General features: G+C 54.0%; 1 protein-coding gene across 8 annotated transcripts in view; it reads left to right on the top strand.

The window, feature by feature from the left end:
- ARHGAP39 (Rho GTPase activating protein 39) overlaps window positions 1–25,366 on the top strand; it is an 88,813-nt gene that overhangs the window by 28,430 nt on the left and 35,017 nt on the right. For 7 of the 8 annotated variants that reach the window (XR_014255569.1, XM_082433337.1, XM_082433340.1 and 4 more), the window contains 2 exons: window positions 18,906–19,067; window positions 24,912–25,346. Coding sequence is in view for 7 of the 8 variants with exons in the window: in XM_082433337.1 (XP_082289463.1) it covers window positions 18,988–19,067; window positions 24,912–25,346 (515 nt within the window). In the remaining variant the exon portion in view is untranslated. Of the gene's footprint in view, window positions 1–15,689; window positions 16,116–18,905; window positions 19,068–24,911; window positions 25,347–25,366 lie in introns of those variants that run through there. The other variant, XM_082433336.1, reaches the window with a different exon arrangement.

Raw genomic sequence — 25,366 nt, 5'->3', positions numbered from 1 at the left:
TAGATCCTCTCCCTCGCTGCCTGGAGTTGACAGCTGCCCCTCCCTGTCCTAGGAGGCGTGTGAAATCTTTCCTCCTGGGAGAGGAGACAGAGGTCACGGGCGCGGGGACTCTGGCACCGGTGAGGATGCAGGTGCCTGCCCAGGACTTTGGCGGCCAGGCCTTTCCCTCCGCACCAGCTTTTGGTGGGGAGAGTCCAGCCAGAGAGGCCTACTCGGGCCCCCGTCCAGTGGGCCAGTGTACCGCCCTGACCAGGCCCAGATTTGGAGCTGAGCTTCCAAAAGGAAGTGGGGAAGCATCATCAACGTCTCTGAGGTGAGAGGACTTGCATCCCCGAGAGCAGGCCGTGCTGTGCAGGAGGGGACGGGGCAGAGTACGGGTGGGAGGGCAGCGTGAAAGGTGCAGTGAAAGAAGCGAATGTAATCATCCAGAAGGAGAACAGAAAGACACAAACAGAAGGAAATGAAAAGACCAGTAGAGGCCGCTCCAGCTGGTCCAGGAGCTTCAGCACCACAGGGTCAGGAGGATGAGGAGCGCTGGGTCCCTGCGAAGGCGTGGGGCAGGCTGGCCGGCAGGAGCGGGGGACCTCGGAGGCACCTCCAAACCTGACGCAATAAACTCTGACCCAGCCAGACAGCCCATCAGCTGTCCAGGTAGGATAAAGGCCTTTTCGGACACATACATTTTCAAAAACTTAGCTCCCACCTGCCCTTTTTCAGGAAACAGAGAGAAGAAATGGGAGCCAGGAAGAAGGTCTCGCAGAAGGGAAGGCGGTCCCAAAACGGCGGTGCCCCGGGGCTGCCTGTGGGTGGAAGGTGCAGAGCACGGAGCCCACGCTGTGCCCGCCGGCCGCCTCTGTTTGCCGGGACCCCGGGCTTGCCCTCAGCGGCTGGGCTGGAGGGTCCTCTTCACTTCCCATATTCACCGGCTCCACGTGTGCCCGTCTGTGGGCTCCCCCAGCTCCGTGTACTGGCAGCTGAGTGCCTGGAGAGGTCAGGCCCGGGGAGGACGGGCGCCTAGGCTCCGGGGGGATTGGAGAAGACGGTTCTTGCTTTCTGGACTCGCATTTGAAGTAGACAGGCTGCTCGTGTGAGGACGTCCAGAGTCTTGGTGTGAAGAGAGGTCAGTGGAGAGTGTGTCGAAGGTCTCCCGGAGCAGGGCCTGTCCCTGGGCACCCCACGCTGGGCCGGGACTCTGTGAGGCCAGCAGGAGCCTGTCAGCTCCGGCGCACACGTCTCAGTAACAAGTGTTCTGGAGTTTTTCAGCTGAAACGAGGCCCCTTGATGCCACATCGGTGCCCTCTGCCCACCTTTGTCGTGGTGCTTTCCGGTGCCGCCTGCTGTTGGTCCTCACAGCTTAAAAACGAACAAAACAGCTCTTGGCCTCTCCCCAGGCTACCACCCCGCATCCCTGTACCTGGCGCACCTGTACCTGCTGTCCCTCCTCCCTGCTCTCCTGAGCCCATCCGCCACCGCCTGCCTCCGCAGGCCGCCAGCACCCTCTCCACGCGGGCTTCGTCGCCTCCTCGAGCCCTTACCTCTGTCGTCTCTGCTAGTTCGCTGTGCCCGCAAACACGCTGGGCAGGAAAGTGGAGTTCCTGCTGTGTGCTGATTTCTCCTAAGCTTGCGTCCAAAACGTGGACCTCGTCCCGACCCAGGTGCGTGTGGCCGACCACCTGCTTGACGCGCTGAGTCAGCGCCTGCTGGTGTGGCGGCTGCCCTGACGCGCTGTCTCCCTGCCTCTTGCACCCGTCGTGCTGCCCTGGCTCGGCCCGTGCTGCCACCCAGCTTGCTACTGGTGCACCTGTCGAGCGCCGTGTGGTGTGCGGCGAAGCGGGAAATCCATCGCACGGGGCGCCGCAGCGGATGACGCCCTGCTCTGAACATGTAGAAAACTTCTCCCAGTTTTCTAAGAAAAATCCCGTGGAGAGTGAACCGGCAGCTCTGGGGATCAGGGCAACAGTTGAGATCTCGAGGAGCACATGATCCATCCCGTGTGCGCTGTTTAAAACCCCAGGGCTGACGGGGTCGGGAAGCAGCTGGCGGCTGAGGTTACGCAGACACCAGAGGGGGCTGGCAGCGCGCTTACCTGCAGGTCAGCTCCGCTCGGGACAGCTGTGGGCCTGATTTTGTCCTCTGCATACTCTGTTGGTTATCCAGGGAGAGGTTTAAGTTCTTCCGCTACGGCTGTGTCTGGGTCTCCTTTCGCTCGGGTGTCTGTGTGCCTGAGGCTGCGTTGTCCTGTTTCGTCCTCTCTTTGGTGGCCCTTCGTGGTGGCGGAGCGACCATCTCTGGGCATCGCTGTCTCCTCCGGGTGTGAGAACCGCTCTCCAGCTCTGAGTGTTTGCTGCCGCTTTCCTGTCATTCGGTCCCAGCCCTTCAGTGGCTTCACTCTGGACATTACGATGACCACAGAGCGAGGAGCCGCCCTGGGCGCTATCCACGCTGAGGTGACAGGCTGGGTGACAGCCTGCATGCCCCCAGCCACTCCGCAAGCGCCAGCTCTTTCGGGGGTGCAGCTTTTTGGGGACTTGGTGAATCCTCCTTTTGTGCCGCGGCCTGGAGGGGCAGCCTGCTGCAACCAAGGCCCTTGGAGAAGGGGTGGGATGGGAGACTCCCTTCCACTGTGCCCTGGCCCCCTTCTCCCCCTTCCCTCTCTCTTCCCTGCCGCCTCATAACATCAGCAGGTGCGGGGGCTTAAATGGCCCCAGGAGGGCTCTTTTGATCACCAGTGCATCCCAGCTTTAGGACAAGGGATCCGTGTCCTCTCATTTGGACAGGTACTGAGAAGTACCTCCTTCAGGGGTGGCTGGATCCAGATGCCAGGTGGTCGTTCTCTTTTTTCCTATTATTTATTTCTGCCTCCTTTTTTTTTTTTTTGAGAAGCCTCTCCCTGTTGGGGACAAAGTGGCCCAGCAGCTGCAGGCCCCGAGCCCCAAGCTGGCGCTTCCAGCAGGCAGGGCGTGTCTTCTCCTGGGATCCTCGGGGACGTTGCTTCTGCCCTGCACCCATCCCATGGGGAAGGGTGCAGGCGGGGCCTCCGCTCAAACACCTGGAGGGGCACTTCCCTGGTGGTCCAGTGGCTAAGGCTCCACGCTCACAATGCAGGGGGCCTGGGTTCGATCCCTGGTCAGGGAGCTGGATCCCACATGCTGCAACTAAGAGTTCATGTGCTGCAACTAAAGATCCTGCATACCGCAACAAAGATCCCACGTGCCACAACTAACACCTGGCGCAGCCAAATAAATAAATAAATATAAAAAAAAAAATCTAATGACGTTAAAAAAAAAAAACAACACACACCTGGAGAGCCCCAGGGAGCAGGGCTCCTAGCAGACAGGAGGGAGAGAAGCATAGACAGACAGGCCAGCTCCTGTGGCACGTGCTGGGCCCAGCAGGAGCTCCGGAACGTGAGCTCAGACGCTGGCCTTTTAGAAACGGGACCTTGTTTTCTGTCCTGTAAGGTGAGAACGGACACAGCTGCTGCGTCCCCAGGTGTGCAAGAGGAAATGTGATGGTGTTTGTACAGCTCTTCCCAAGCGTTTTACTGTATACAGTAGGCGCTCAGTAAATGATGTAGCCAGGGCAAGGTCTGTGCCAGTTTAGCTGAGGCAGTTTTGTGGAGCAAATGCGTCTTCACAGGCGGTCGGGGCAGTGTCGTGTTGCACTCAGGCCACCTGCTGAGTTGTGGGTTCCATGCTTCCTGCCCCCACCCCATCCTCGTCCTCATAGTTGCTTGTGGGGTGATTGCCCTTGTGCATACAGAAGGCTGTCTCTGTCGTGACCTGCTCTCCCATGTGTGCTGCACAGGGAGCGCAGGCGCCCCCCGGAGCGCGGTGGGGTGGTGCTCAGGTGCAGACCGGTGCCCTTGGGATGACCGTGGTTCTAGGTTCCTTAGAGAGGACGCCGCAGCAGGCAGCTGCAGCCTCACCTGTTCGTAGCACATGATGGTCCTGCCAGCTTTCCCGTCCCTCCCCAAAAGGTCGCTTCTCAGCCGTGACCCCGAGGCTGTGGAAGCGGTGCATATATCTTCCTTTTTCCCACGAGCTGTGACCACAGATGACTGCTGGGGCCGGGCCTTCGCACTCCCTGACTCACTGCTGTATCCCATGGGTGGGGCTGTGACTGAGCCGCTGGGCCTTTGACCTTTGTTGGGAGCTCTGACTTTTATGCCCTGGTATGGGGTCCGTTTTCAGAGATGTTCCAAGGATGGTCCCCTGAGATGAAGCCTGGTTAGCTGTGCCGGCTCTTCCTTCTCACGGATGTGAGGCCCCCCGACCCCACCGTGTGGTGGGCCGGCCCGTCAGGCCTGCTTCTGGAGGTGTCTTCTGCCCACACCCCAGGGCCGCACCAGCTTTCCCTCAGGTCAGAGTGTCTTGTCCATTCTTGACCTTCACAGTTTCACATCCTTATGTTTGAATGTATCTGGATCTTTAAAAATCTGGTCTGACAGTCTTTGTCTTACCTAGACTGCTGGTCCATTTATGTTTATGAAAGTTATTATATTTGAATTTATTTTTACCGTCTTATTTCACACTTTATTTGTCCTGTTATTTGGGGACAGATTACTTTTTTCCTCCTTTCTTAACTTCTATTTTATTTTATTATTTATTTATTTATTTTTTGGCTGCGTTGGGTCTTTGTTGCCATGCACGGGCTTTCTCTAGTTGCGGGGAGCAGGGGCTACTCTTCGTTGTGGTGCGCGGGCTTCTCATTGCGGTGGCTTCTCTTGTTGCAGAGCATGGGCTCTAGGCGCGCGGGCTTCAGTAGTTGTGGCTCGCCAGCTCTAGAGCGCAGGCTCAGTAGTTGTGGCGCATGGGCTTAGTTGCTCCGTGTGGCATGTGGGATCTTCCTGGACCAGGGCTCGAACCCATGTCCCCTGCACTGGCAGGCGGATTCTTAAACACTGCGCCACCAGGGAAGCCCTTAACTTCTTTTGGGTTGACCTTTTTTTATTTCTTTTTTCCTCCTCAACTAGGTTGGAATTCATTCACTTGGCTTCCATAGTGGCTGCCCTGGATATTTTAACACACAGAATTCATTTATCAAAATCTAAATTAATTGATATTTTTACTCTCCTCCAAACAATTCAGTGCTCTTAGAACACTGTGAGTCTGTTTAGTTCCATCCCAGGTGTGGGCTGACCTCTCCCTCTCCCCGCGCAGCTCCTGCCTCCTCAGGGTGGGAGGGCTGGGTTTCCTCGTGGCCCTTCGGGGCCTCAGCCTTGCGGGTGTCTCCGAGAGGGTGATCACGTGGCCACATCCAAGGCTTTCTGTTCGCTCCCCTGCCTCTTCTAAGCAGTACAAACGCTCAAGATCAGCCAGGCCCTCAGATGCAGGCAGCAGAGGGGTGCCTTGATTTCCCCTGTTGCTGGTTTTACTTAGCTTTTGCCCTCTGAGGTTCCGAACTTTCTCCCTATCTCATCAATGGGTTAAAATTTTTTTTCAGTAGTTTAGAACTGTCATAATAGTGTGCTTGTTCTCTCTTAAGAGGGTTGGTCAAAGCTGTCTATTTCATTATTGTGACAGAAATGGCAGTGTTCTCTGAAGTCTTTACTCCCAGTAGGTCCTGGGGCAAGCCTCCTGTGTGTGTGTTGGTGGGGGGCGTGTCCCCTGCACGACGGGTCCCAGCTCTCCCAGTGACCTGGCAGGCTTGGCCCTGCCAGGAAGGCACCGTCTCTTCTTCTACTGGAACTTGGCAGAAAGGAGTCTCTGACGGTCTGATTTGATGAAACGTTCCTCATGTTTATCAGTGGTTTTCTGGAACCTTCAGCGAGGAACTGGATGGGACATCCCCCTCCGGGCCCCCAGGAAGGGGAAGCCCCCTCAGACGCTGTCTGACAGAAGGGCTTGCCCCAGGCCTGCTGCACAGGGCCCTGTGGGACCCGTGGGGTCTGTTACTGTGACTGCCGGCCCCGTCTGCAGGTGTGCAGGGCCCAGATCTGTGTTTCCTGATGGTCTTCCGTCGGATAGAGAAAAGGTTTCCACTTTGTTTTCCTTTCCTCCGTGTTTGGTTCATATTTCGTCCCTCACTTCGGGTAAGTCCTGACGAAGCCTGTGGTCACCCCGTGCCTCCGCTCCCCTGGGCCTGAGAGCTGTGAGGACGACTGGGAACCACATATCACCCCCCCTCCTGCTCCGCTCCCTCCTCCCTGCTTGCTGGGTCGCGGGAGGGAGGCGTTGCTGCTGCTTCTGTGGCAGAAACCACATTTTCCTCCTGTTTCTGAGACGTGACCTTGCCGACCTCGGGACTCCTTTCCGGTCAGCATCTCTGGGTTTCGCTGTTGACCCCGTGGACACAGGCCCCCTCCTCTGCTGCCGCCTGAGAAGGGCTCCACCTCCTGGCTGGGCCACCTCTTCACTGGTCTGTGTTCAGCCTCGTGGTCTGTCTGCTGGTGGGAATTGGCCAGCTTTGCATTCCAGAAATATCTGCTGGCCTTTCAGCCTTGGGGGCAGGGAGGTCCTCAGGGAGGCAGTCGGCTTATGGGAGCGACTCAGGCCACAGCAGGCAGGACCGCAAGGTTGTGCAGGCTGGCCGCTACCACCTCGCGTGGAGCTGGGGAGGACAGCAGGCCGGGGTGCGCAGGGCAGGGCTGGGCGGCCTCCTAGAGGCGGCTCGCGTCTGTCTGGACACACCAGTGGGTGGAGGTGGAGGGTCCTGTTCAGTGTCCCAGTGCCCAGCCCTGCCCGCCGAGGGTACCGCCAGTGGCTGTGGGCTGCAGGGGTCTTGGGATGTCCTGCCCTTGCCGTGGCCCCTTCCCTGCCCTTGCCGTCTCAGCGCCCCGGGGGAGTGGGGTGCAGCACGGAGGCGGGCGTCCCAGGCCCCATCAGGCCTCAGGCTGTCGCTCCGGCGGGCGATGGGCACCGTGCTCACACGTGTTCACACGCTCACGAGGCTCACACACCGCGCCACGCAGGCGGCACCGGGCAGAGCGTTCCCCTCGGCCCCCGGCCTGCAGGTTGCAGCTTCCTGGGGCTCGTGCTCCAAGCAGACCCCATCAGGAGCCGGCACAGAGCGTCTCTGTTCCAGAACTCGCGTAGGAAGTTGGAATCGAGAACCTTCTCGCCCACGTGTGACCGGAGCGTTCCTGCAGTGGGGGCGGGGAGGAGCGAGCGGCGGTCCGGCTGCCCCTGCGCAGCTCCGGCCTCAGCACCGGCCGGGTCTGTGGGACAAGGACGAGCTGACCTGCCCGCGCAGCGGGGGAAGGGCGCCGAGCGACCACGTGTTGAGGTCGGTGCGCACTCGGCAAAGGGCAGCCGTCGTCACATCCCAGTGAGCCGTTTGTGAGTTTTTCGGTGTCTTTACTTCCCCTGCGCCAGGCGCTCTTCAGGAGGCGGGGCTGCGGAGCCCAGGTGCTGGGTCCAGGGGCTCCCCGTCCTCTTGAGCTAGGGCAGCTGGGCCCCGGGGTGGAGCCGGCCTCCGGCTCACCGACAGGGGGTCTTCGAGGGGCCTTGGCGGGGAGGGTGTCCCTCCTGCGGTGACTTTCAAGGGAGCAGACCTCCTTCAGGTGAGGGGTGTGCATGGAGCATTTTGGGGAGCCGGCTAGGATAGGGTGAGGGCGGCCCGGCCGACCCTGCCGGGAGCTTCCTTTCACAGCCTCCCGTTACGTCACCTGTGGAAACAGGCAAAACATCCAGATCCGTAAGTGGGGAAGGCCCAAGGCGCGAGACTGAGCAGAGAGCGGGGCAGGGAGACGCCAGGCGTCCGCGTCTCCACACGGGACCCACGGGAAGCCTGACCACCTGCCCCGGCGCCACCTTGGCCCGCTGGGCGGGTGAGAAGCGCCCTAGGAAACCACCGAGCCCTGGGCAGACGGCCTGTTGCCGCTCTTCTCTGTGCTTTCAGGCGTCCCACAGCGTTTTCAGGAGTTTCCTTGTCCTCAGGGACCCTCTGTCTTCTCCTGGGCGGGGGGTGGGCGGGGCTGCGCACGGTCCCACGTGGCCCCCGGAGTGAGTGTGGGAAGAGTCCGCGCTTCCCCCGAGCTTCATGGAAGCAGCCAGGCCTTTCGCTCCGGTGCGCGCTGCTGATTCACGGAGCAGAGCTCTGGGCGCTGGGGTGGGAACGAGCGGAAGGCACTGTTCTAATTCAGTGTGTTCTTAAACAATCACAAGGAGGTTGAAGTAGTCAGGAAACATCCTCTGCCTCGAAGCGCTCCTTCTGGAAGCCCCGTCTCTGTCCTGCACACCCGCCCCCTCGCCGACGCCCCCGCATCGTCTTGTGGGGCTGAGGCAGCTGGGGGCTGGGGGCTCAGCCTGGAGGGGTCGGGACTGGCTGCCCCGTGGGCGCTGGAGGCGACGGGAGGGCTGGCGTCGGCGTCGTGCAGAACGACAGCCCTGCCGCGCCGTCCTCCTCTGGGAGCCAGGGCGCTGTGCGCCTGGAAGGTTTGGGGAGCCCGAACAGGACGCTGGTGTTTGGCTGTTCCCGTCACAGGCCAGCTTGTGTCCCAGACCTTGGCTCGTGAACATGTGATAGAGGTTTTGTTCTCTCTAAACGGTCCTGCGGGGGCTCTGGTGCGGTTTTGTTGGTGAGGAAAGCCCAAGGAGGTGAGGGGTTGGGGACACACACCGCGGGTGAGCAGAGCAGGGTCTGTGTGTCCTGATTGCCTGTCATGCGACCCCGAGGCCGGGCAGAAGCCACGTGCTATCCCCAGGGTGGCAGCTTTCCGAGAGCTTGAAGGGCAGCACCAGCCTCCGAGATTCACTTTACGTTGCGTCCAGTTGACTCCAAACAGCAGTAGCCTTTCTGTGTGGGGGACGGTCTGACATCCTTTCCCAGAAAGGTCTGAAAAGCTGGTTCTGACCTACGGGTTGATTCCATGACTTGCTGACGGGTTGGGCCACAATTTTCAGCATAACAGCGTGGCCCGTGCATTTGGGGGGTGGGGGGGTGGGGAGGTCAGTGAGAACAGCTGCAGCGGGAGGTGTGGAGGCGGAAATGCCAGCCCGGCCTGTTGGCTGAGCGGGGAGAGCGGGGCCTTGTGCCACCAGCCCACACGAAACTGACATGGGCTCATTGTTCAGAACTTGGAAAACGTATTAAAAACAGCATGGAGAATGGAACATAGGCCTTCTGGAAATGATGGCTGAGTAGAGGCTTGTTTATTCTTCTTTCCTCCCTGAAACTCACTGAAATGGACAAAAAGAATGAAAACTAGGGAACAGGATTTAATCTACAGTGAATCTAAGGAATAGCCACAGCCAGAGTAGGATGTCGGCCAGACAGGGAAGACGAGCGAAAGCCAGAGCCTTGAGCAGGGCTGAGTTTTCGCCCAACAAAGAGGATTTTGGGGGCACTGTTGACGACATTTACTTGGCAGAATGGGGTCTGTGGTTTGGGTGGGCCTTGGGGTAAACCGGATGTGGGTGGGCACCTGGTGAGAGAGGAGCTGAAGGAGGAAGGCCCAGGTGCTCCAGCCGCATTTTCTACAAGATCCAGACTCTTAAGCGGTGAGATGGGGAAGAAGAGAGGGGAATTGGCGCTCCGTGTGGACATGCTGGCCTCTGGCAGTGCCTTGGGCCGTGTCCCCCGTACTGTGGGGGCTGACAAGAGGCCTCCCAGTGAGTCACCTGGCAGGCAGGCAGACAGTCACCCAAAGGAGCTTCTGCAGGAGGGCCTTCGGATGCCCGTGGAGCCGCCTTCCCACCTGCCCCCTCGCAGCACCAGTCAAGACTGAGGCCCCAGTGCTCGCTCAGAAGCCAGGAGACTCTTGCTGGAGCCAGAGGGAAGAAACTTCTGGCCGTGTTTGGGGGTGTCGCTGTGTGGCTCTTGAGAGAGCCAGCCTGAGCAGAGAATAGGGGAGAGCGGCCCGGGGCTTCCTAGGAACCGGACAGCCCCACTGGGCACGGGTGTCGGCTGCTCTGTCTTCAGTTTGAGTTGGGTTTCTGTCACTTGCGACCAAAAAATGTTCTAAGACCAGAAACTCATTTCCAGAGCAGAACCTGTGAGGAAACTTGGCAGTCGAGCGTTCTGGAGCGACACAGCTGGTGGGAGCGCCCCGGCTCAGTCCTGTCTCTGCCCTCGTTTACAGACGAGCAGTGATGAGGAGCCAGCGTGGGACCCTCCTGCAGACACCGGAGGGAGGAGAAGGCGGCCCCGGGCAGGAGCGGAGCTCAGCTGTGCGCAGGAGGAGGGGCTCAGGGGGACAGGGTGCGGGGAGAGGGCGCTGGCAGAGCTGAGAAAGGAGCTGGGGGACAAGGGCTGTGACGGACGTGAGAGTCCCACGAGTAACGGCAGACAGCGAGAAGAGCAAGTCCCCAGGACAGCTGCTTGCAGACGACATGCCGTGCAGCACGGAGAGGAGCAGACGGAAGACAGTTGGAAGATGGTCCGAGAGGCGCCGCGAGGCGCCGGGCAGCGGGGCGTCCAGGGAGGGCACGAGACCCCCTGGGGTGGAGGGGGTGGCTTTGCGCCTTGAGAGTCACGTTTGGGAAGAATTGGGCCGTGCGGCCCAGGACCTGGTGCCCAAACGGAACCCTCCGTAAAGCGTGGACCACCGCCCTCTGCTCAGGTTGGGGGGCGCTGTGCACAGGCGGCTGAGGGGGGCCCTCCAGGAGCTCCCCGGGCCGGGCCGGGCTGGGGCACCCGCGGGAGGAGGGTCCCTAAGGGCCGAGCGTCTGCATAGATTGGTGTTTGCAGGGGATATTTGTCTCTTCTCCCCATTTTACTTCCTTATTTGGTCATTTATTTATATCAGTATGGACTTACAGATATCCTTTTATACTTTGGGTTATAATCGGAATGACTTTTTTTTTTCCCCTCAAAATGTTCCAGCTTTGGTCATTGGGAGCTCTTTTATTTAGCACCATTGTGCCTTTGGCAGACCCCTTCATCGTGGGGTTTTGTTTTTGTCTTAAGTCTTCCTTACTTTCTGACTCTACGGGATCTTCCAGGATCATCTTTTTTTTTTTTAATTTATTTATTTAATTAATTTATTTTTGGCTGCATTGGGTCTTTGTTGCTGTGCACGGGCTTTCTCTAGTTGCGGCAAGCGGGGGCTACACTTCGTTGCTGTGCGCGGGCTTCTCATTGCGGTGGCTTCTCTTGTTGCGGAGCACGGGCTCTAGGCATGTGGGTTTCAGTAGTTGTGGCTCACAGGCTTCAGTAGTTGTGGCACGTGGACTAGAGTTTGCAGGCAAGAGCGCCAGAGAGCAGAGAACAGCAAACAGAGAGAACTTGGAGATGCGCAGAGGGTCTCTCTTAGTTTCCAGCAGAGTGTTGATCAGTGTGTGGGTGTGGGGAAACCACCAGAGGCCAGGGAAAGAGTCACTCAGAAGGATTAAAGGGAACAGTACCCAGAGCTGTCACAACACTGTGAAGAGTGCCTTGTCATCAGGCAGACTGAAAACCTTCATAATTCACAGGGCACTGGGCAGACTACTCAGTGGAGAACAGCTAGCCCCGGAATAAATGCTGCTATGTGCCCCTGAACAATCTTAGAAACAAGAACCAAAAGTTTCACACTGTTTCCAAGTAACTGTATCCCCAAACAAAGCTCAAAAATATTTATAGGAATACAAAAATATACAGCTTACAAAAGGATAAAATTCACAGTGTCTGGCATCCAATCAAAATTACCAGGCGTAGAAAGAAACAGGAAAATACAACTCATTAGGCAGGGAAAATTCAGTTGAAACGGATGCAAAACTGACTCAGATGTTAGATTTAGCAGACAAGGTCATTAAAGCAGTTATTATAACTACATTCCATATGTTCAGAAAGCTCAAGGAAATATTTGAGACTTTAAGTAGAGACCTGGTGAAGTAAAGACACTGAACGAAAGATCCAAATTAAACTTCTAGGTTTGACACTAAAATGTCTGAATGCAAAACACACTGGATGGGATTAACAGCAGTTTAGATGTTGCAGAAGAAAAGATTAGTGAACTTGAAGACAAAGCAGTAAGAACTATCCGAACTAAAACGAGGGGAAAAGTACTCTTAAGTAAACAATGCAAAAAAAAACCGAGCATGACTGAGCTGTGGGGCAGTGGGCAGAGGCTAAGATTTGTGTAATTGGAGTTCCCAGAGAGGGAGGGAGGGACAGAAAAACGACTTGAAGAAATGATAGCTGAAAAGCCTCCAAATTTTATGAAAACTATGAACCTAGATCAAACAATCTTAAACCCTGAGCACAAGGAACATGCGCAGACACACCATAATCAAATTGCTCTGAGTCAGTGATGGAGAGAAAGGTCTTACAAGCAGCCAGAAAAAAAGACATAATTACGCACAGAGGAACAAAGATACAGACGATGGCAGATTTCTCTTTGGAAACAACGCAAATGAGGAGACAGCGGAGCACCGTGTGCAAGTGCTGAATGAAAACTGTCCGCCTAGGAGCCGACACCAGGGTAAATATCTCTAAAATGAAGGTGAAATAAAGGTACTTCAAACATACAAAAGCTGAAAGACCTTCACAGCAAGAAATGTTATAGGAAATTCTTCAGGCTGCAGGAAACTGAAACCAGATGGAAATCCGATCTATGTGAAAGAATGGAGAGTCCTGGAAACATACCTACATGACTAAATATATGACACTTTCTTATTATTTAATTCTCTTTAAATGGCATCTCTTTAAAACATAATTATTTAACTAAAAATAACAATTTAACAGAGTTGGGGGATTGTAACATAAATAGAATAAAATGTATGACAAAAATGGCACAAAGGCCAGGAGAAATGGCAAACTCATATGCTTGAAGAAATATAATTTCACTTGAAGGCAGACTATGATCAATGAAATATGGATGCTACAAACCCCAAAGCAGCTACTAAAATAGCAAAACAGTGAATTACATACAGCTGATAAGTCAACAGTGGAGATAAAATTGAATCACATAAAATAATTCAAAAGAAGGCAGAAAAAGAGGAAAAGGGGGAACAAAGAACAGATGGGAGAAATCAAAAACAGGAAACGAGGGTAGATTTCAACATAACCTTGTCAACAATCACAAATATAGATGGTTTAAACACCCCAGTTAAACAGCAGAAATTGTCAGATTGCATAAAAAAGCATGACCCAGTTATATGCTGGCTTACCCAGTAAACCCACTTTAAATATCAAGAGACAAATAGGTTAGTAAAAGAAAGGCAAAAGAGATACAATTCTAATGCTAATGGAAAGAAAGCTGGACCTGCTGTAATGATATCAAATGTACTCATTCCAGAGCAAAGAAAACTACCAGGTAAAGCTATTTCATAATGATAAAGAGGTTAATTCCTCAAGAAGATACTATAAATTTTATGTACTTAATAACAGAGCTGTGAAACATGTGAAGCAAAAACTTAGAGAACTGCAAAAAGAAATAGGCAAAGCCACAATTATAGTTGGAGCGCTCAGTACCCTTTCCTCAGTAACTGATGAACAGGTAGACAGAAAATTAGTGTTGGCACAATCAACCAACTTGACCTGATTGACATATATAGAGCATTCCACCCAACAGCATGTTTTTTCCAGTGCATATGAAATATTTACCAAGATAGACCATTTTTCTGCAGCATAACTTTTTTGACAAAAACAGTATTAAATTAGAAACTATAAAAATATCTGGGACTTCCCTGGTGGCACAGTGGATAAGACTCCGCGATCCCAATATAGGGGGCCTGGGTTCCATCCCTGGTCAGGGAACTAGATCCCACATGCATGCCGCAACTAAGAGTTTGCGTACCACAACTAAGGAGCCTGCCTGCTGCAACTAAGACCCGGAGCAACCAAATAAATAAATATTAAAAAAAAAAAATCTGGAAAATCACCAGCTATTGGGAAAGTAAATAACATACTTCTGTATAATCCACGAGTCAAAGGAGAAATCAAAAGGGAAATGAGACAGCTTTTGAACTGGGTGAAAATGAAAATATAGCATATCAAAATTTGTGGGATATCGTGATAGCTGTACTCTAAAGGAAATTTTATAACACTAAATGCCTAAATTGGATTAAAATTTTAAAAGGTTGCAAATCACTGAACTCAACTTCTACCTTAAATTAGAAAAAGAGCAAATTAAATCCAAAAGAATGCAAAGAAAGGCAGTAACAGATCGAAGTGGAAATTAATCAAACAAAGCAGAAAAATAATAGAGAAAAATGATAAAGTGAAAAACTGTCTTTTTTTAAACAAGGTCAGTAAAATTGACAAGCTTTTGACCAAACTGATTAGGTAAAAGAGTGAAAAGACATAAATTACCTATATCAGGAACAAAAGAGATGGCATCACTACAGATTCTATTGATCTTAAAGAGATAATATAGGAATACTATAACAACTTTATGCCAATAAATTCGACAACTTATATGAAGGGGACAAATTCGTTGAAAGACAAAACCCACTAAAGCTCACTCAAGAAAATGCATGCCCAGATGGCTTCACTGGTGTATTCTACCAAACATTTGAGGAAGAAACAATAGCAATTCTGCACAGACTCTCCCAGAAAATTGAGAGGAGGGAATATTTCTCAAATCATTTTATTTTGGCAGTATTATCTTGATACCAAAACCAGACAGACATCACAAGAAGAATAAAGTACAGACTAATCTTCCATATGAACATAGATGCAGAAATTCTTAACAAAATTTTATTTTGTTAACAATATATAATATATACAATATATATACGTGATACAACAATATATAAAAGTGATAATATATCCTGACCAATTGGGATTTGTCCAAGGAATACAGGGTTGGTTTAACATTAGAAAGTTAATCAATGGAATTCAACTATTCTGAAACCAAAAAAGAAAACTCATGTGATCATTTCAGCAGACATTGTAAAAACGATCTACAAAATCCAACATCCATTTCTGATTTTTAAAAAACTCCTCAAACTATGAATTCAAGGAAATTTCTTCAACCCAACACAGGACATTTATGAAACATCTGCAGTTAACATCATACTTTTTTTAAAATAAATTTAATTAATTAAGTTTTATTTTGGCTGCGTTGGGTCGTCATTGCTGCATGTGGGCTTTTCTCTAGTTGCGGCGAGTGGGGGCTACTCTTTGTTGCTGTGTGCAGGCTTCTCACTGTGGTGGCTTCTCTTGTTGCGGAGCACGGGCTCTAGGCGTGCGGGCTTCAGTAGTTGTGGCACATGGGCTCTAGAGCGCAGGCTCAGTAGTTGTGGCGTATGGGCTTAGTTGCTCCGCGGCATGTGGGATCTTCTCGGACCAGGGCTAGAACCCGTGTCCTCTGCATTGGCAGGCAGATTCTTAATCACTGCGCCACCAGGGAAGTCCAACATCATACTTAGTAGTGAGACACTGGCTGCTTCCCCTGAGATCAGGAATGAGGCACCTGTGTCTGCTCTTACCCATCCTAGTCAGCATCTTAGCGGAGGGTCTAGCCAGGGCAGGGAAGGAAGAAAAAGAAAACGAACCATACTGGAAAGGAAGAAGTAAAATTGTCTGTGTTCACCATTGACATGATCATCTATGTAGAAATTCTAATGAAATTTTTGAAAGGGAGGGCACAATTAGAGCTAATGAGTGAGTTTAGCAAGGTTACCAATATGCAAAACCAAATGATATACTTCTGTACTAGTAACGAACAATTGGAAATTGTTTTATATTTTGTTAGTGTCAAAAATATGAAATACAGGTAAATTTGACTAAATATGTACAAGATCTCTGCACTTAAAAAAAACTACAAAACATTGCTGAGAGAAACTAGTGACTAATGGAGAGATATGCCCTGTTCACAGATTTGAAGACTCAGAATTGTTACGATGTTAGTTTTCTTCATGTTGATGGGTAGATTCAATGCAACTGCAAGCAAAATCATAGCAGCCTATTCTGGAGAAACTGAGAAGCTGATTCTGAAATTCATATGGAGATGCAGAGGACCTAGAATAATTAAAACAACTTCAAAAATGAAGAGCAAAGTTGGAGGGCCAACACTACCTGATTTCAGACCCAGGGCATTTGGGTCACCAAGATGAGGTGTCTCTCCCAGATTGGAGAAGGCTTTCTGGAGGAGGTGATGCCTTAGCTGGCACTGAAACGAGGAGGGCAGCCAGATGCACTGGAGGTGGTAGCCTTGCTGCTCTGGACCAGCCGGGAAGGATGGCAGATGAGTGAAAGGAGGTGCACAGTTTGAAGACATTGATTTGAGTTGCTCTCAGGTTGTGGTAGGTACCTTTTACTTTTTCCAAAATTTCACTAACGGTGCTGTTTTAATTTTTTTTTTTTTTAATGTCGAAGCCATACAAGAAGGTCACCTATTTTCTCTTAGACAATTAGAAAGACTTGTTTCATTTTTTAAAAATGGCAGTCTTAAGCATTCCTGGTAGTTGTGTGGACATTCCAGTGGCGGCTGGGAGCCTGTCCTCCAGCCCAGGAACTGAGTGGCGTCGGGTGGGACATGGGGCGTCACAGCCCTTCTGGGCCTTAGAGGAAGTGTCTGATTGGCCTGCAGCGCCCCTTGTCCCAGGCCCCTGGCTGGCTGTGTTCCCACCTCGTGCCCTGAACCTGTTTTATCCCCGCCTTGATTAGCGCAGATAGGGTCTGTGGACCGGCCTCGTCCCGCCCGCAGCTGTGAGGAGGACGGGGCGCAAGGGGCAGGCGTCCCCTGCGACACTGCTGCTGCTCCTCGGCTCTTCAGACGTTTTACTGAAGTGAGGCTCGTGGACAAAAATGTGTGAAAGCGATGGCATGGAACTCCGAGAGCTCTTTTTTTTTTAATTAATTTATTTATTTTTGGCTGCATCGGGCCTTAGTTGCGGCCTGTGGGATCTTTCGTTGCGGCGCACAGGCTTCTCTCTTCTCTAGTTGTGGCATGCAGGTTTTTCTCTTCTCTAGTTGTGGCACGCGGGCTCCAGGGCGTGTGGGCTCTGTAGTTGTGGCGCGTGGGTTCCAGAGTGCGTGGGCTCTGTAGTTTGCAGCATGCAGGCTCTCTAGTTGAGGCATGCGAGCTCAGTAGTTGTGGCGTGGGAACTTAGTTGGAAGGCGGATTCTCTACCACTGGACCACCAGGAAAGTCCCTCTGAGAGCTTTTATAAACCAACACATGCGCAACAGTGGCCCTGCCCCTTGGGACCACCTGTCACTACCCGGCATAGAGGCGGCTGCTTCTGATGCATGCCCGCAGAGGCTCGTGTGCCTGATGTTGAACTTATGTAAGGGGATCGTGCTGGTGACTCCAGTGTGTCAGGCTCCTGTCTCTCACCCCCCGGGAGCCACACCCAGGTTGTCGGGGGCAACTCCCGTGTGCCATTTCTGCTGTGATGGACATTTGGCAGTTTCCCGTTGCGGCTGCTGGGAGTGCCATGTGCAGGTCTTGGTGAGCGGCCATGTGGCCTCTGCTGGCCCCTGTTGCTGGAAGTGGCAGCCCTGGATGACAGGGCCTCGGAGTACGTGCAGCCCAGGAGGTGCTGCCAACCCGGTTGGAGGGTGTTAACCAGTGTCCTGCGGCCGGTGGGCCTCCACACTCTTGCCAGCGTGGAATAGGGTTTCTTTTCCATGCTAGCCATTCTGGTGGGCACGCTGGTGTCCCATTGTGCTTTTAACTAGCATTTCCCGATGACTAATGAGGTGGAGCACACTTCTGTGTGTTTATTAGTCATTTAGGTTTTTTTGTTGTTAAGTGTGCTTTCAAGTCTTTTGTCCTTTTTTCTATTGATTATGTTTTTTTCTTATTTATTTCTAGGAATCTTTTGTATGTTCTGGAAATAGTCCTTTGTCAGATCAGATAATGTACACACATTTATGTAATGTATTATGCATACTCTATGCATCAAATATCTCCTACCCTGGATTTGTCTTTTTTCTTGTAATGGAAAAAATTTATTTTTAAAAATTTTATCGAAGTATAGTTGATTTACAATGTTGTGTTAATTTCTGCTGTACAGCAAAGTGATTCAGTTATACATATATATATTCTTTTTCATATCCTTTTCCATGATGGTTTATCACAGGATATTGAATATAGTTCCCTGTGCTCTGCAGCAGGACCTTGTTGTTTATCCATTCATTATATCCTAGTTTGCATCTGCTCATCCCAAACTCCCAGTCCTTCCCTCCCCCACCCCCCCCTTTGCCAACACAAGTCTGTTCTCTATGTCTGTGAGTCTGTTTCTGTTTCGTAGATAAGTTCATTTGTGTCGTAGTTTAGATTCCACACACAAGTGACATCATATGGTATTTGTCTTTCTCTTTCTGACTTACTTCGCTTAGTATGAAAATCTCTAGGTCCATCCATGTTGCTGCAAATGGCATGATTTCATTCTTTTTTATGGCTGAGTAATAGTCATAATGGTAAAAATTTATAAGCAGAGCTTCTTAATATTATAGTCCAATTTGTTAATGTTTCTTTTGTGGTTAGTGGCTTTCTGTGTCTGATTATGTGCACCTACTCTAAAACCACAAAGATTTTCTTCTGCATTTTTTCTAAAAGTCTTACTATCTTACTTTTAATGTTCAGAGCATCAGTTTACCTAGAATTGAGTTTAATGTATTGGATGAGGTAGGGGTCAAGGTTCATTGTTTCCCATGTGTAAATCGTGTCAGTGCAGCACCGTTTTTGAACAGCCCCCTCTGTCCTAAATCTGGGGGCCTTGCGTGTGCATAGATCACCCTTGAGTGTTGCCCAGTCGAGGGCGGGCCGTGTGCCTCTCACTTGCGGACACGGTAGCGCCAGGTGGGGAGTGCCGTCCCTGTTTACCAGGCAAGAGCACCGCTCTCGGAGGGGGCAGGCAGCTTGCCTCGGGCCAGCTGGCGAGGGGGTCTGGATGCCCTCCGCGGGGCTGGGCAGGGGCCGGATGCCGGCTGGGGCTCAGGGTCGGGCGCAGGAAGCCCAGAAACCAGCTCGGGCGTGAGCGTGCCTCGCTCTCGCCGGCGACCTGGGCCGTGAGGGGCTAGGCTGGGAGTTACTGGTTCCCCAAACCCAAGGGCGTAACAATGTGGCTTCTGCTCTCTCTCAGGGCGGTGCCTCCCCGACTGACGCTGAGGGCATCCCACTGACTGCTGACATCCGTCCACCCGGGTCCTCGGGAAAAGGCTGCGATGTCCCAGACACAGGAGTACGAATGTGAGAGCCATCATGCTGGCCTGCAGGAGTCTCGGATTTCAGGATCTAGCACGAGGTAAGGAGGCTGACTTACCGGGGGCCAGCGAAGCAGGAGGCTTTTTCCTCGGCTTGTCAGTGCTGTCCTGCCTGCTTACGCGGCCTGGCCCCACTCTCCTCCCCGAGGAGCTGGGTGCTGCCCTCTGAATCTGGCATCCCCGGGGAGCCCCACCTCCTGTCGCCAGTGGGCTGCAGAGCAGGGAGGGCTTCTCCTCGGGCAGTGGCCACCCTGCCAGCCCTCAGCTGGGCCCAGCCCCTTAGGCGCCCTCTGGGCATCCACTCCGAGGCCGGCGGCCACAGATGATCACTTGCGTTCTTCTAATTTATGGCTTTATTTGGGAATAATTCCACAAGTTGCACGAACAGGAAGAGTGCTCTGAGCATCAGGTCCCCTTACCCAGATTCACGCTCTGTGCCGCCGTGCGGCCGCTGCTCCGTCCACAAACAGCACGGTTCTGAGTCATCTGGGGGGGCACGCACGTCCAGCCCCGTGTTTGCTCACATCTCCCAGGACAGGAGGCGCCGTGCGTAAATCTGTGCGATGGGAAGCACCCGCCTCCTGTGCCGCCTGGTCCGGCTTTGGCCGCTGGCTCCTTGCCATCCTTCATGGCGTTTCCGGCCCCTCCAGCACCGCTCACCCCGAGTCTGCTGCACGTCTCCTTTGTGTTTTGTAACCTGGAAGATTTCCACTTCCTTTCTCTGCCTTTTGTGACCTAGACCCTTTTTCAGGGAAGTCACCCTTGTTAAGGTAGAGCACTCGGTTTGGTTTTTCTGATGACTTCTGAGCAGAGTGTGTCCTTCTGCAGGTTCACGGCCGCCTGCCGCTCACCTGCTCTCGGGACGATGGCTGTTTGCCTCGCTGCCGTGCTCCTCGCTAGTTCCGGGGCTTCCACCGTTTCTTCCTTGACCTGGGCCTTCCTGGGGTGGGTGCGGAGCTGGACGGCTTCCCAGCCACGGCACCCGGTCCACAGCGGCCGGCCAGTGCCCACCGTCCCTCGGGAGCCCCTCCTCCCCATTGCTGTGTTCACCTGTGGATCCCTCTCAGTGTGGAACCACAAATTCCGTTCTGTTTTACGTGGTTTGTCGTTCATCCCGCACTTAATGACTTGGTGCTCTGCTGTACCAGAGGGGCCGGTGAGACTCCGCCAGGCTGGCCCTTGTGATTCCTGGTGGCTTCCCCGGGCTCCAGGTGCATCCTGTGCTGCCTCCCCCCCACCCCCATCAGCTGTTTCTCTGAGGGGCCCCGTTCCCCAAGGGAAGACTAGGGTCTAAGGACCAGCGCGTGTGCTCGTGGCTCCTGCGATATGTGTGTTTCTTGACCCTTTAGCAGAAGGGCTAGAAACGCTGAGTTCGCGCGGGCATCTCCAGTCCCGGTCCTTTTCTGGGGCATTTTCTTGCCACCTCCTGTACCACAGCCCTGCTCCTCCTCCAGGAGAGCCCTGTTTCCAAGAGCCTCAGTGCAGTGACTCGTTTGTTCAACTGATAATATGTCCAAGATGGTTTCAAAGTCGCTTGCCCATTCTGCTACAGAGGTGTGTGTGTGTGTGTGTGTGTGTGTGTGTGTGTGTATATGTATATACACGTACTAGAAAAACGTTCAGGATTTATTTGCACGCCCACACGCGCCCTCCACCCAGGAGCAGGAATGGAGTCTGGTCCTGTGTTCACACTGGGTTAGCTTTCTTTTCCCTCTTGTTGTGGTTATGAGGTTCATCGAAATACGGTTGCGTTCGTTTGTTTCAGTTTGAGGTTTTTTTCCTCTCCCTTTCCGTTCTTATTGATTTAATTTTGTTTTGGTTTGTTTTGGTTTGGTGTTTTTGGCCGTGCCCACTCAGCTTATGGGATCGTAGTTCCCCAACCAGGGATTGAACCTGGGCCCCCAGCAGTGCAAGCGCCGAGTCTTAACCCCTGGACTGCCAGGGAAGTCCCTAATTTTGTTTTTTAAACATGTAGACCCTTAACATGCTTTCAAAAGACAAAACTATTCAAAAGGTATTTATATTCAGAGAAGGAGCCCCCAGACCTTCTCCGTGCCCCCACCTACCTCTTGCAGGAGGTTTTCTGGTTTATCTCCTATGTTTCTGTTTGGAAGGGTGCCCTGGACCTCGGGCCCCAGAGGTGGCCCCCTTCACAGCCTCCTGGGTGTGGCAGCCCAGCAGTCCCGTGTTCAGTGCAGGCATTTCCAGTTAGTGTGCGGTTGGGAGCGATGGTGCGGTGTGAGCCTGGTGCTTGTGTCATTTGTGTGTCTTCAGGGATATTGGGGTAGGGGTTGCTAGGCTGGAGATGTCGTGCCCTCACGTGCCCTCCGTGGGGCCCTGCACGCTGCCCCCGTCTGCCCACAGCCTCCCCCCAGGACAAAGCTCGGGCCTGGATGTGGTGCCTGGGGGCTGGGGGGCCTCAGTGTGGCATGGGTTTTATGTCTGATGCCAGGTGAAGTGGGACATTTCACATATGTTATTTACTTTATGAATTGTCTATTCTTATCTTTTGCCCGTTTTCCCATAGTATATTTGTTTTTTTCTTGTTCGAATTTATGTATTAATTATATGAACCTTTTATCTGCAATTTATATTGCAAATATTTAATATTCTCACCAAATGTGTCCAAAGAAACCAAATCTTTTTTACTTTACAATTTACTGATCTTTTTTTAGTGCCTCTGGGTTCTTAGTCACTGCTAGGCGTGAGCTTCCTGTGTGTGGCGTGAGCTAGGGGCCAGCGTCGCCCTCCTGCCCAGAGACCTCAGCTTCCAGCAGCGTTTGCTGGAGAGGCTGCCCCTTCCCTGGTGAATGGTCCTGCCTCTCCTGTTGCAGGATCCCCACTGCAGGGGCAGTGCTTGGTCACACTCGCCTCCCTTTCACCTGGCAGATTGCCTGGGACATACTTGGCACTCGTGAGGCTCTTCCGGGAAGTAAGTATTCGAACAGGTTATTGTCTGCGAGCAAACATCTCCACGACTTGGAGGAAAGAGGCAGGTCGTCCGCGCAGCCTGCCCGGCACACGGGGAGAGGCCGCGGCCGGCGTCACACCCAGGAAACCGCTGTCATCTTGAATCTTCCGGCTCTGTCCCCAAATGGCTCATTCTTTCCTACCCAATTCATGTTAGACATCGTCGCCAAATCGATCTCCCTCGAACTCCATTCCGATGGTGTGGGTGGGTCACTGTGATAAGTCTGTCACCCACAGGTCCCGACCCTTCCTACTGGCAGGGAAGCCCCAGAGTGGTTTCAGCACCATTCCTCCATCACGCGCCCGGGGACGAGGTCTGCCCTCCCCACCCTGCCATGGGGTCTGCTCGGGCCCTGCTCGCTCCCGGCCCTCCCCAGGCTTCAGGCTCCAGCACATTCTCTGCCCCCTGGGTCCCCGGGGGACTTGGTTCAGTGCTGTAGGGAGCGCCCAGAACGTTCTTCTGAAAAGGCGGGGTCCTGCCCATGTGCACACAGGGATGCGCTGAAAAGGGAACAGACGCTTTTCTTTATTCAGAGAGAATTATCGCCATTAAATTCATTTGAAAGTGTATCTAGAGCAAAAATAAGAATTGTTACTGCTTCCCTGGGGCTCAGAGTGTTCAGTCCAGTGCTTTCTGAGCACCTCTGCTGGGTCAGCCCTTCCTTGGGTAGCGTCTGCCTTTTGTCCCAGCCGATCCCATGCCGCGGCCCAAGGGGAGAGCAGGCGGTCAGCTGAGGGCAATCTCGGAACCTCGGGGCTTCCTTCTTCACGGGAGCAAGACCCCCAGCTCCTGGCCTGGTCTCCAGGCGCCTTCGTCCCTGGGTGGGGGGGCGCCCTCAGGCAGTGCCCGCCAGCCTCCAAGCCTGGTGGCACCCGTATCCTCTGGCTGAACGCGGGGCGCCTGCTGAGCTGCGCTGGCGGTGCCTTCCATCCTAGGGCAGTGCAGGCGGCCGCAGCTTCCTGGTTAAAAGTACCCAGTTCCCAAAGTTAGAAGTTTGCTCCGTCCTCTGTGTGGATGATGGCCAGCTGGCGGCCGTGGGGATCCAGGCAGGAGGGGGCGAGAGGACAGGAGGGGGTGAGAGGGCCACACACTCCCACCAGGCAGAGAAGCAGGGCAGGTGCTGGTCCACTCAGTGCCGCGAGGTGGCTGGGGAGCAGATTTTGGCACCAGTAGCAGGTCGATGGCGGTGAAGGCTGGGCCCAGGAGGGGCGTCTGGGGACAGATGATGAGAGCGGGCACACGCCAGGGCTCCAGCCCCACCTTCTGCAGAAGCTGGCCTTGCAGGGTAGCGATGATCAGAGGCCACGTGAGGCCCGAGGAGCCCAGAGATGCTGCAACCCTACAGCACTGCTGGCAGGTCTGCCTCCTGTCCTCTACAGCTAGGACACCGTCTCACGGCCTCTGTCCCTCGGGCCGTCTGATCCCGGGATGCCCACCCAGCCCTGCTCCTCCTTCTACAGGATGACAGGTTAGGCAGTGGTCCCACATGGGCAGGCACGGAGCCCCAGTGCCCTCCCCCACCGAGAGCTGCCCAGTGTGACCGCAGGTGGAGGGAGACGGGAGGGGTGCAGCTCGTAGAGAGAGGGGGCTCGCTGGCTGGATGACCGGGGCGGGGGGAGGCCGCTCAGACGTGGCCAAGCCCCGCAGGCCGGTCCCACTTCGCATTTCCTCCTCCAGCCCTGAGGATCCTCAGGGCTCTCCCTCTTTCCTGCTCCCTCCTCATCTCCTGCCCTCTCTGTGGCTCCACACCATCCAGCTGCTGTGCCCTGCCCACTATGCTAGGCTGCCTTGGCTCAGCCGGCTTCCAGAAATGACTGTGGACCCAGAAAGAGGCCCTAGAGCCTGCAGGGCTGCTGCGGGGCAGGTGTGTGTGTGTGCGCGCGCGCGCATGCTAAGTGATCGGGGCTCATCGTCCTGCAGGACTGTGCCTTCTCTCCTCCCCACCCTGAGCACGTCTGGCCTCAGAGAGTAGGGATGAGGTACCCAGAGAAGGATGAGGTCCTCAGAGAAGGTTCTCTGAGGTCCTCAGAGAAGGGCTGCCCCCTCAACCCTCTGCCAAAGCCCACCCGTGCTCCCAAGTGAAACACTGGGCCTGCGGCAGAGGGCAAGGAGCAGGGTGCCTCCCCTTCTCTCCGAACCCCTGGAAGCTCCTGACCATCCCGGTGGTGGTGAGGCCCAGGCCCGTCACGGAGTCCAGGAGCAGTGGACACGGCGCACCCACACTGCAGGGCAGTCCATGGCACTTAAAAGATTGTTGTTTGTTGAAACTTGGAAGCAGAATAAAAAATGCTACTTGTCAGTTGGAGCACACCCTGATATCAAACACATCGGCATTATAATTGCCTTGTTCTGAATAGCTTTAATTTACACGCTTAAAAAAAAAAGGCCTTATGTGGATGGAAGTCCTCTCCTTGGGGTGGGGGCTGCCTGGGGGGCCTGTGGGGGGAACCACCTCCGCTTTTGACTGGGGCATCGCAGTGATGGTGGAGTCCGCTTCTGCTGCAGGTGGGCGGGTGGTGGTGGCCTGCAGTGGCTGCTGCTAAGAGCAGCCAGGGCATCCTGTAGGGACCTGGCCCCCGGCTGGGAGGAGTGTGGGCAGTGCACGTGGTCCAGGCCCTCTGAGGACAGGGAGCCAGAACCCAGGGCATCCCTAATGTGGGACCAGCAGAGCGGGGCCAGTTGGAAGATCCCCACCACTCCCAGGGCTGTGGCCTAATGAGCATGTAGAAAATCAGAAGTGGATGGAATTTAGGTATGCGTCGGTTTTTTAAGTGACAAGATTTCTTGCTTTTGAGGCTGGCAGATATGAGGATGGGTCTGGTGCTGGACGAGCCATTCTGCAGACACGGGACACAGTGCGGGTGGCCCGATGGGCAGGATATTCGCACCCTAACGCTGCCGTCCCTCTCCCCAGGCTGGAGTGGGTGGAGATCATCGAGCCGCGCACGCGCGAGCGCATGTACGCCAACCTGGTCACGGGCGAGTGCGTGTGGGACCCGCCGGCCGGCGTGCGCATCAAGCGCACCAGCGAGAATCAGTGGTGGGAGCTCTTCGACCCCAACACGTCGCGCTTCTACTACTACAACGCCACCACCCAGCGCACGGTGTGGCACCGGCCGCAGGACTGCGACATCATCCCCCTGGCCAAGCTGCAGACCCTGAAGCAGAACACCGAGTCCCCCAGAGCCTCGGCTGAGAACAGCCCCGGGAGGGGCAGCAGCGTCAGCCGCGACGGCAGCACCAGCTCGTCCCTGGAGCCGGAGCTGGATGCCGGCGACAAGGTGCAGGAGACTCTGGGGCGAGCCAGCCGGCAGGCCGTGCTCGGGGCGGTGAAGGAGGAGAGCGGCAGGTGAGGCCGGGCGCGGGGGC

This window comes from Balaenoptera physalus (assembly GCF_965194825.1).
Source record: "Balaenoptera physalus genome assembly, chromosome: 17".
Lineage (NCBI taxonomy): Eukaryota > Metazoa > Chordata > Mammalia > Artiodactyla > Balaenopteridae > Balaenoptera > Balaenoptera physalus.
The sequence above is the reverse complement of the archived record's forward strand: the minus strand, read 5'-3'. Positions and strand labels throughout refer to the sequence as shown.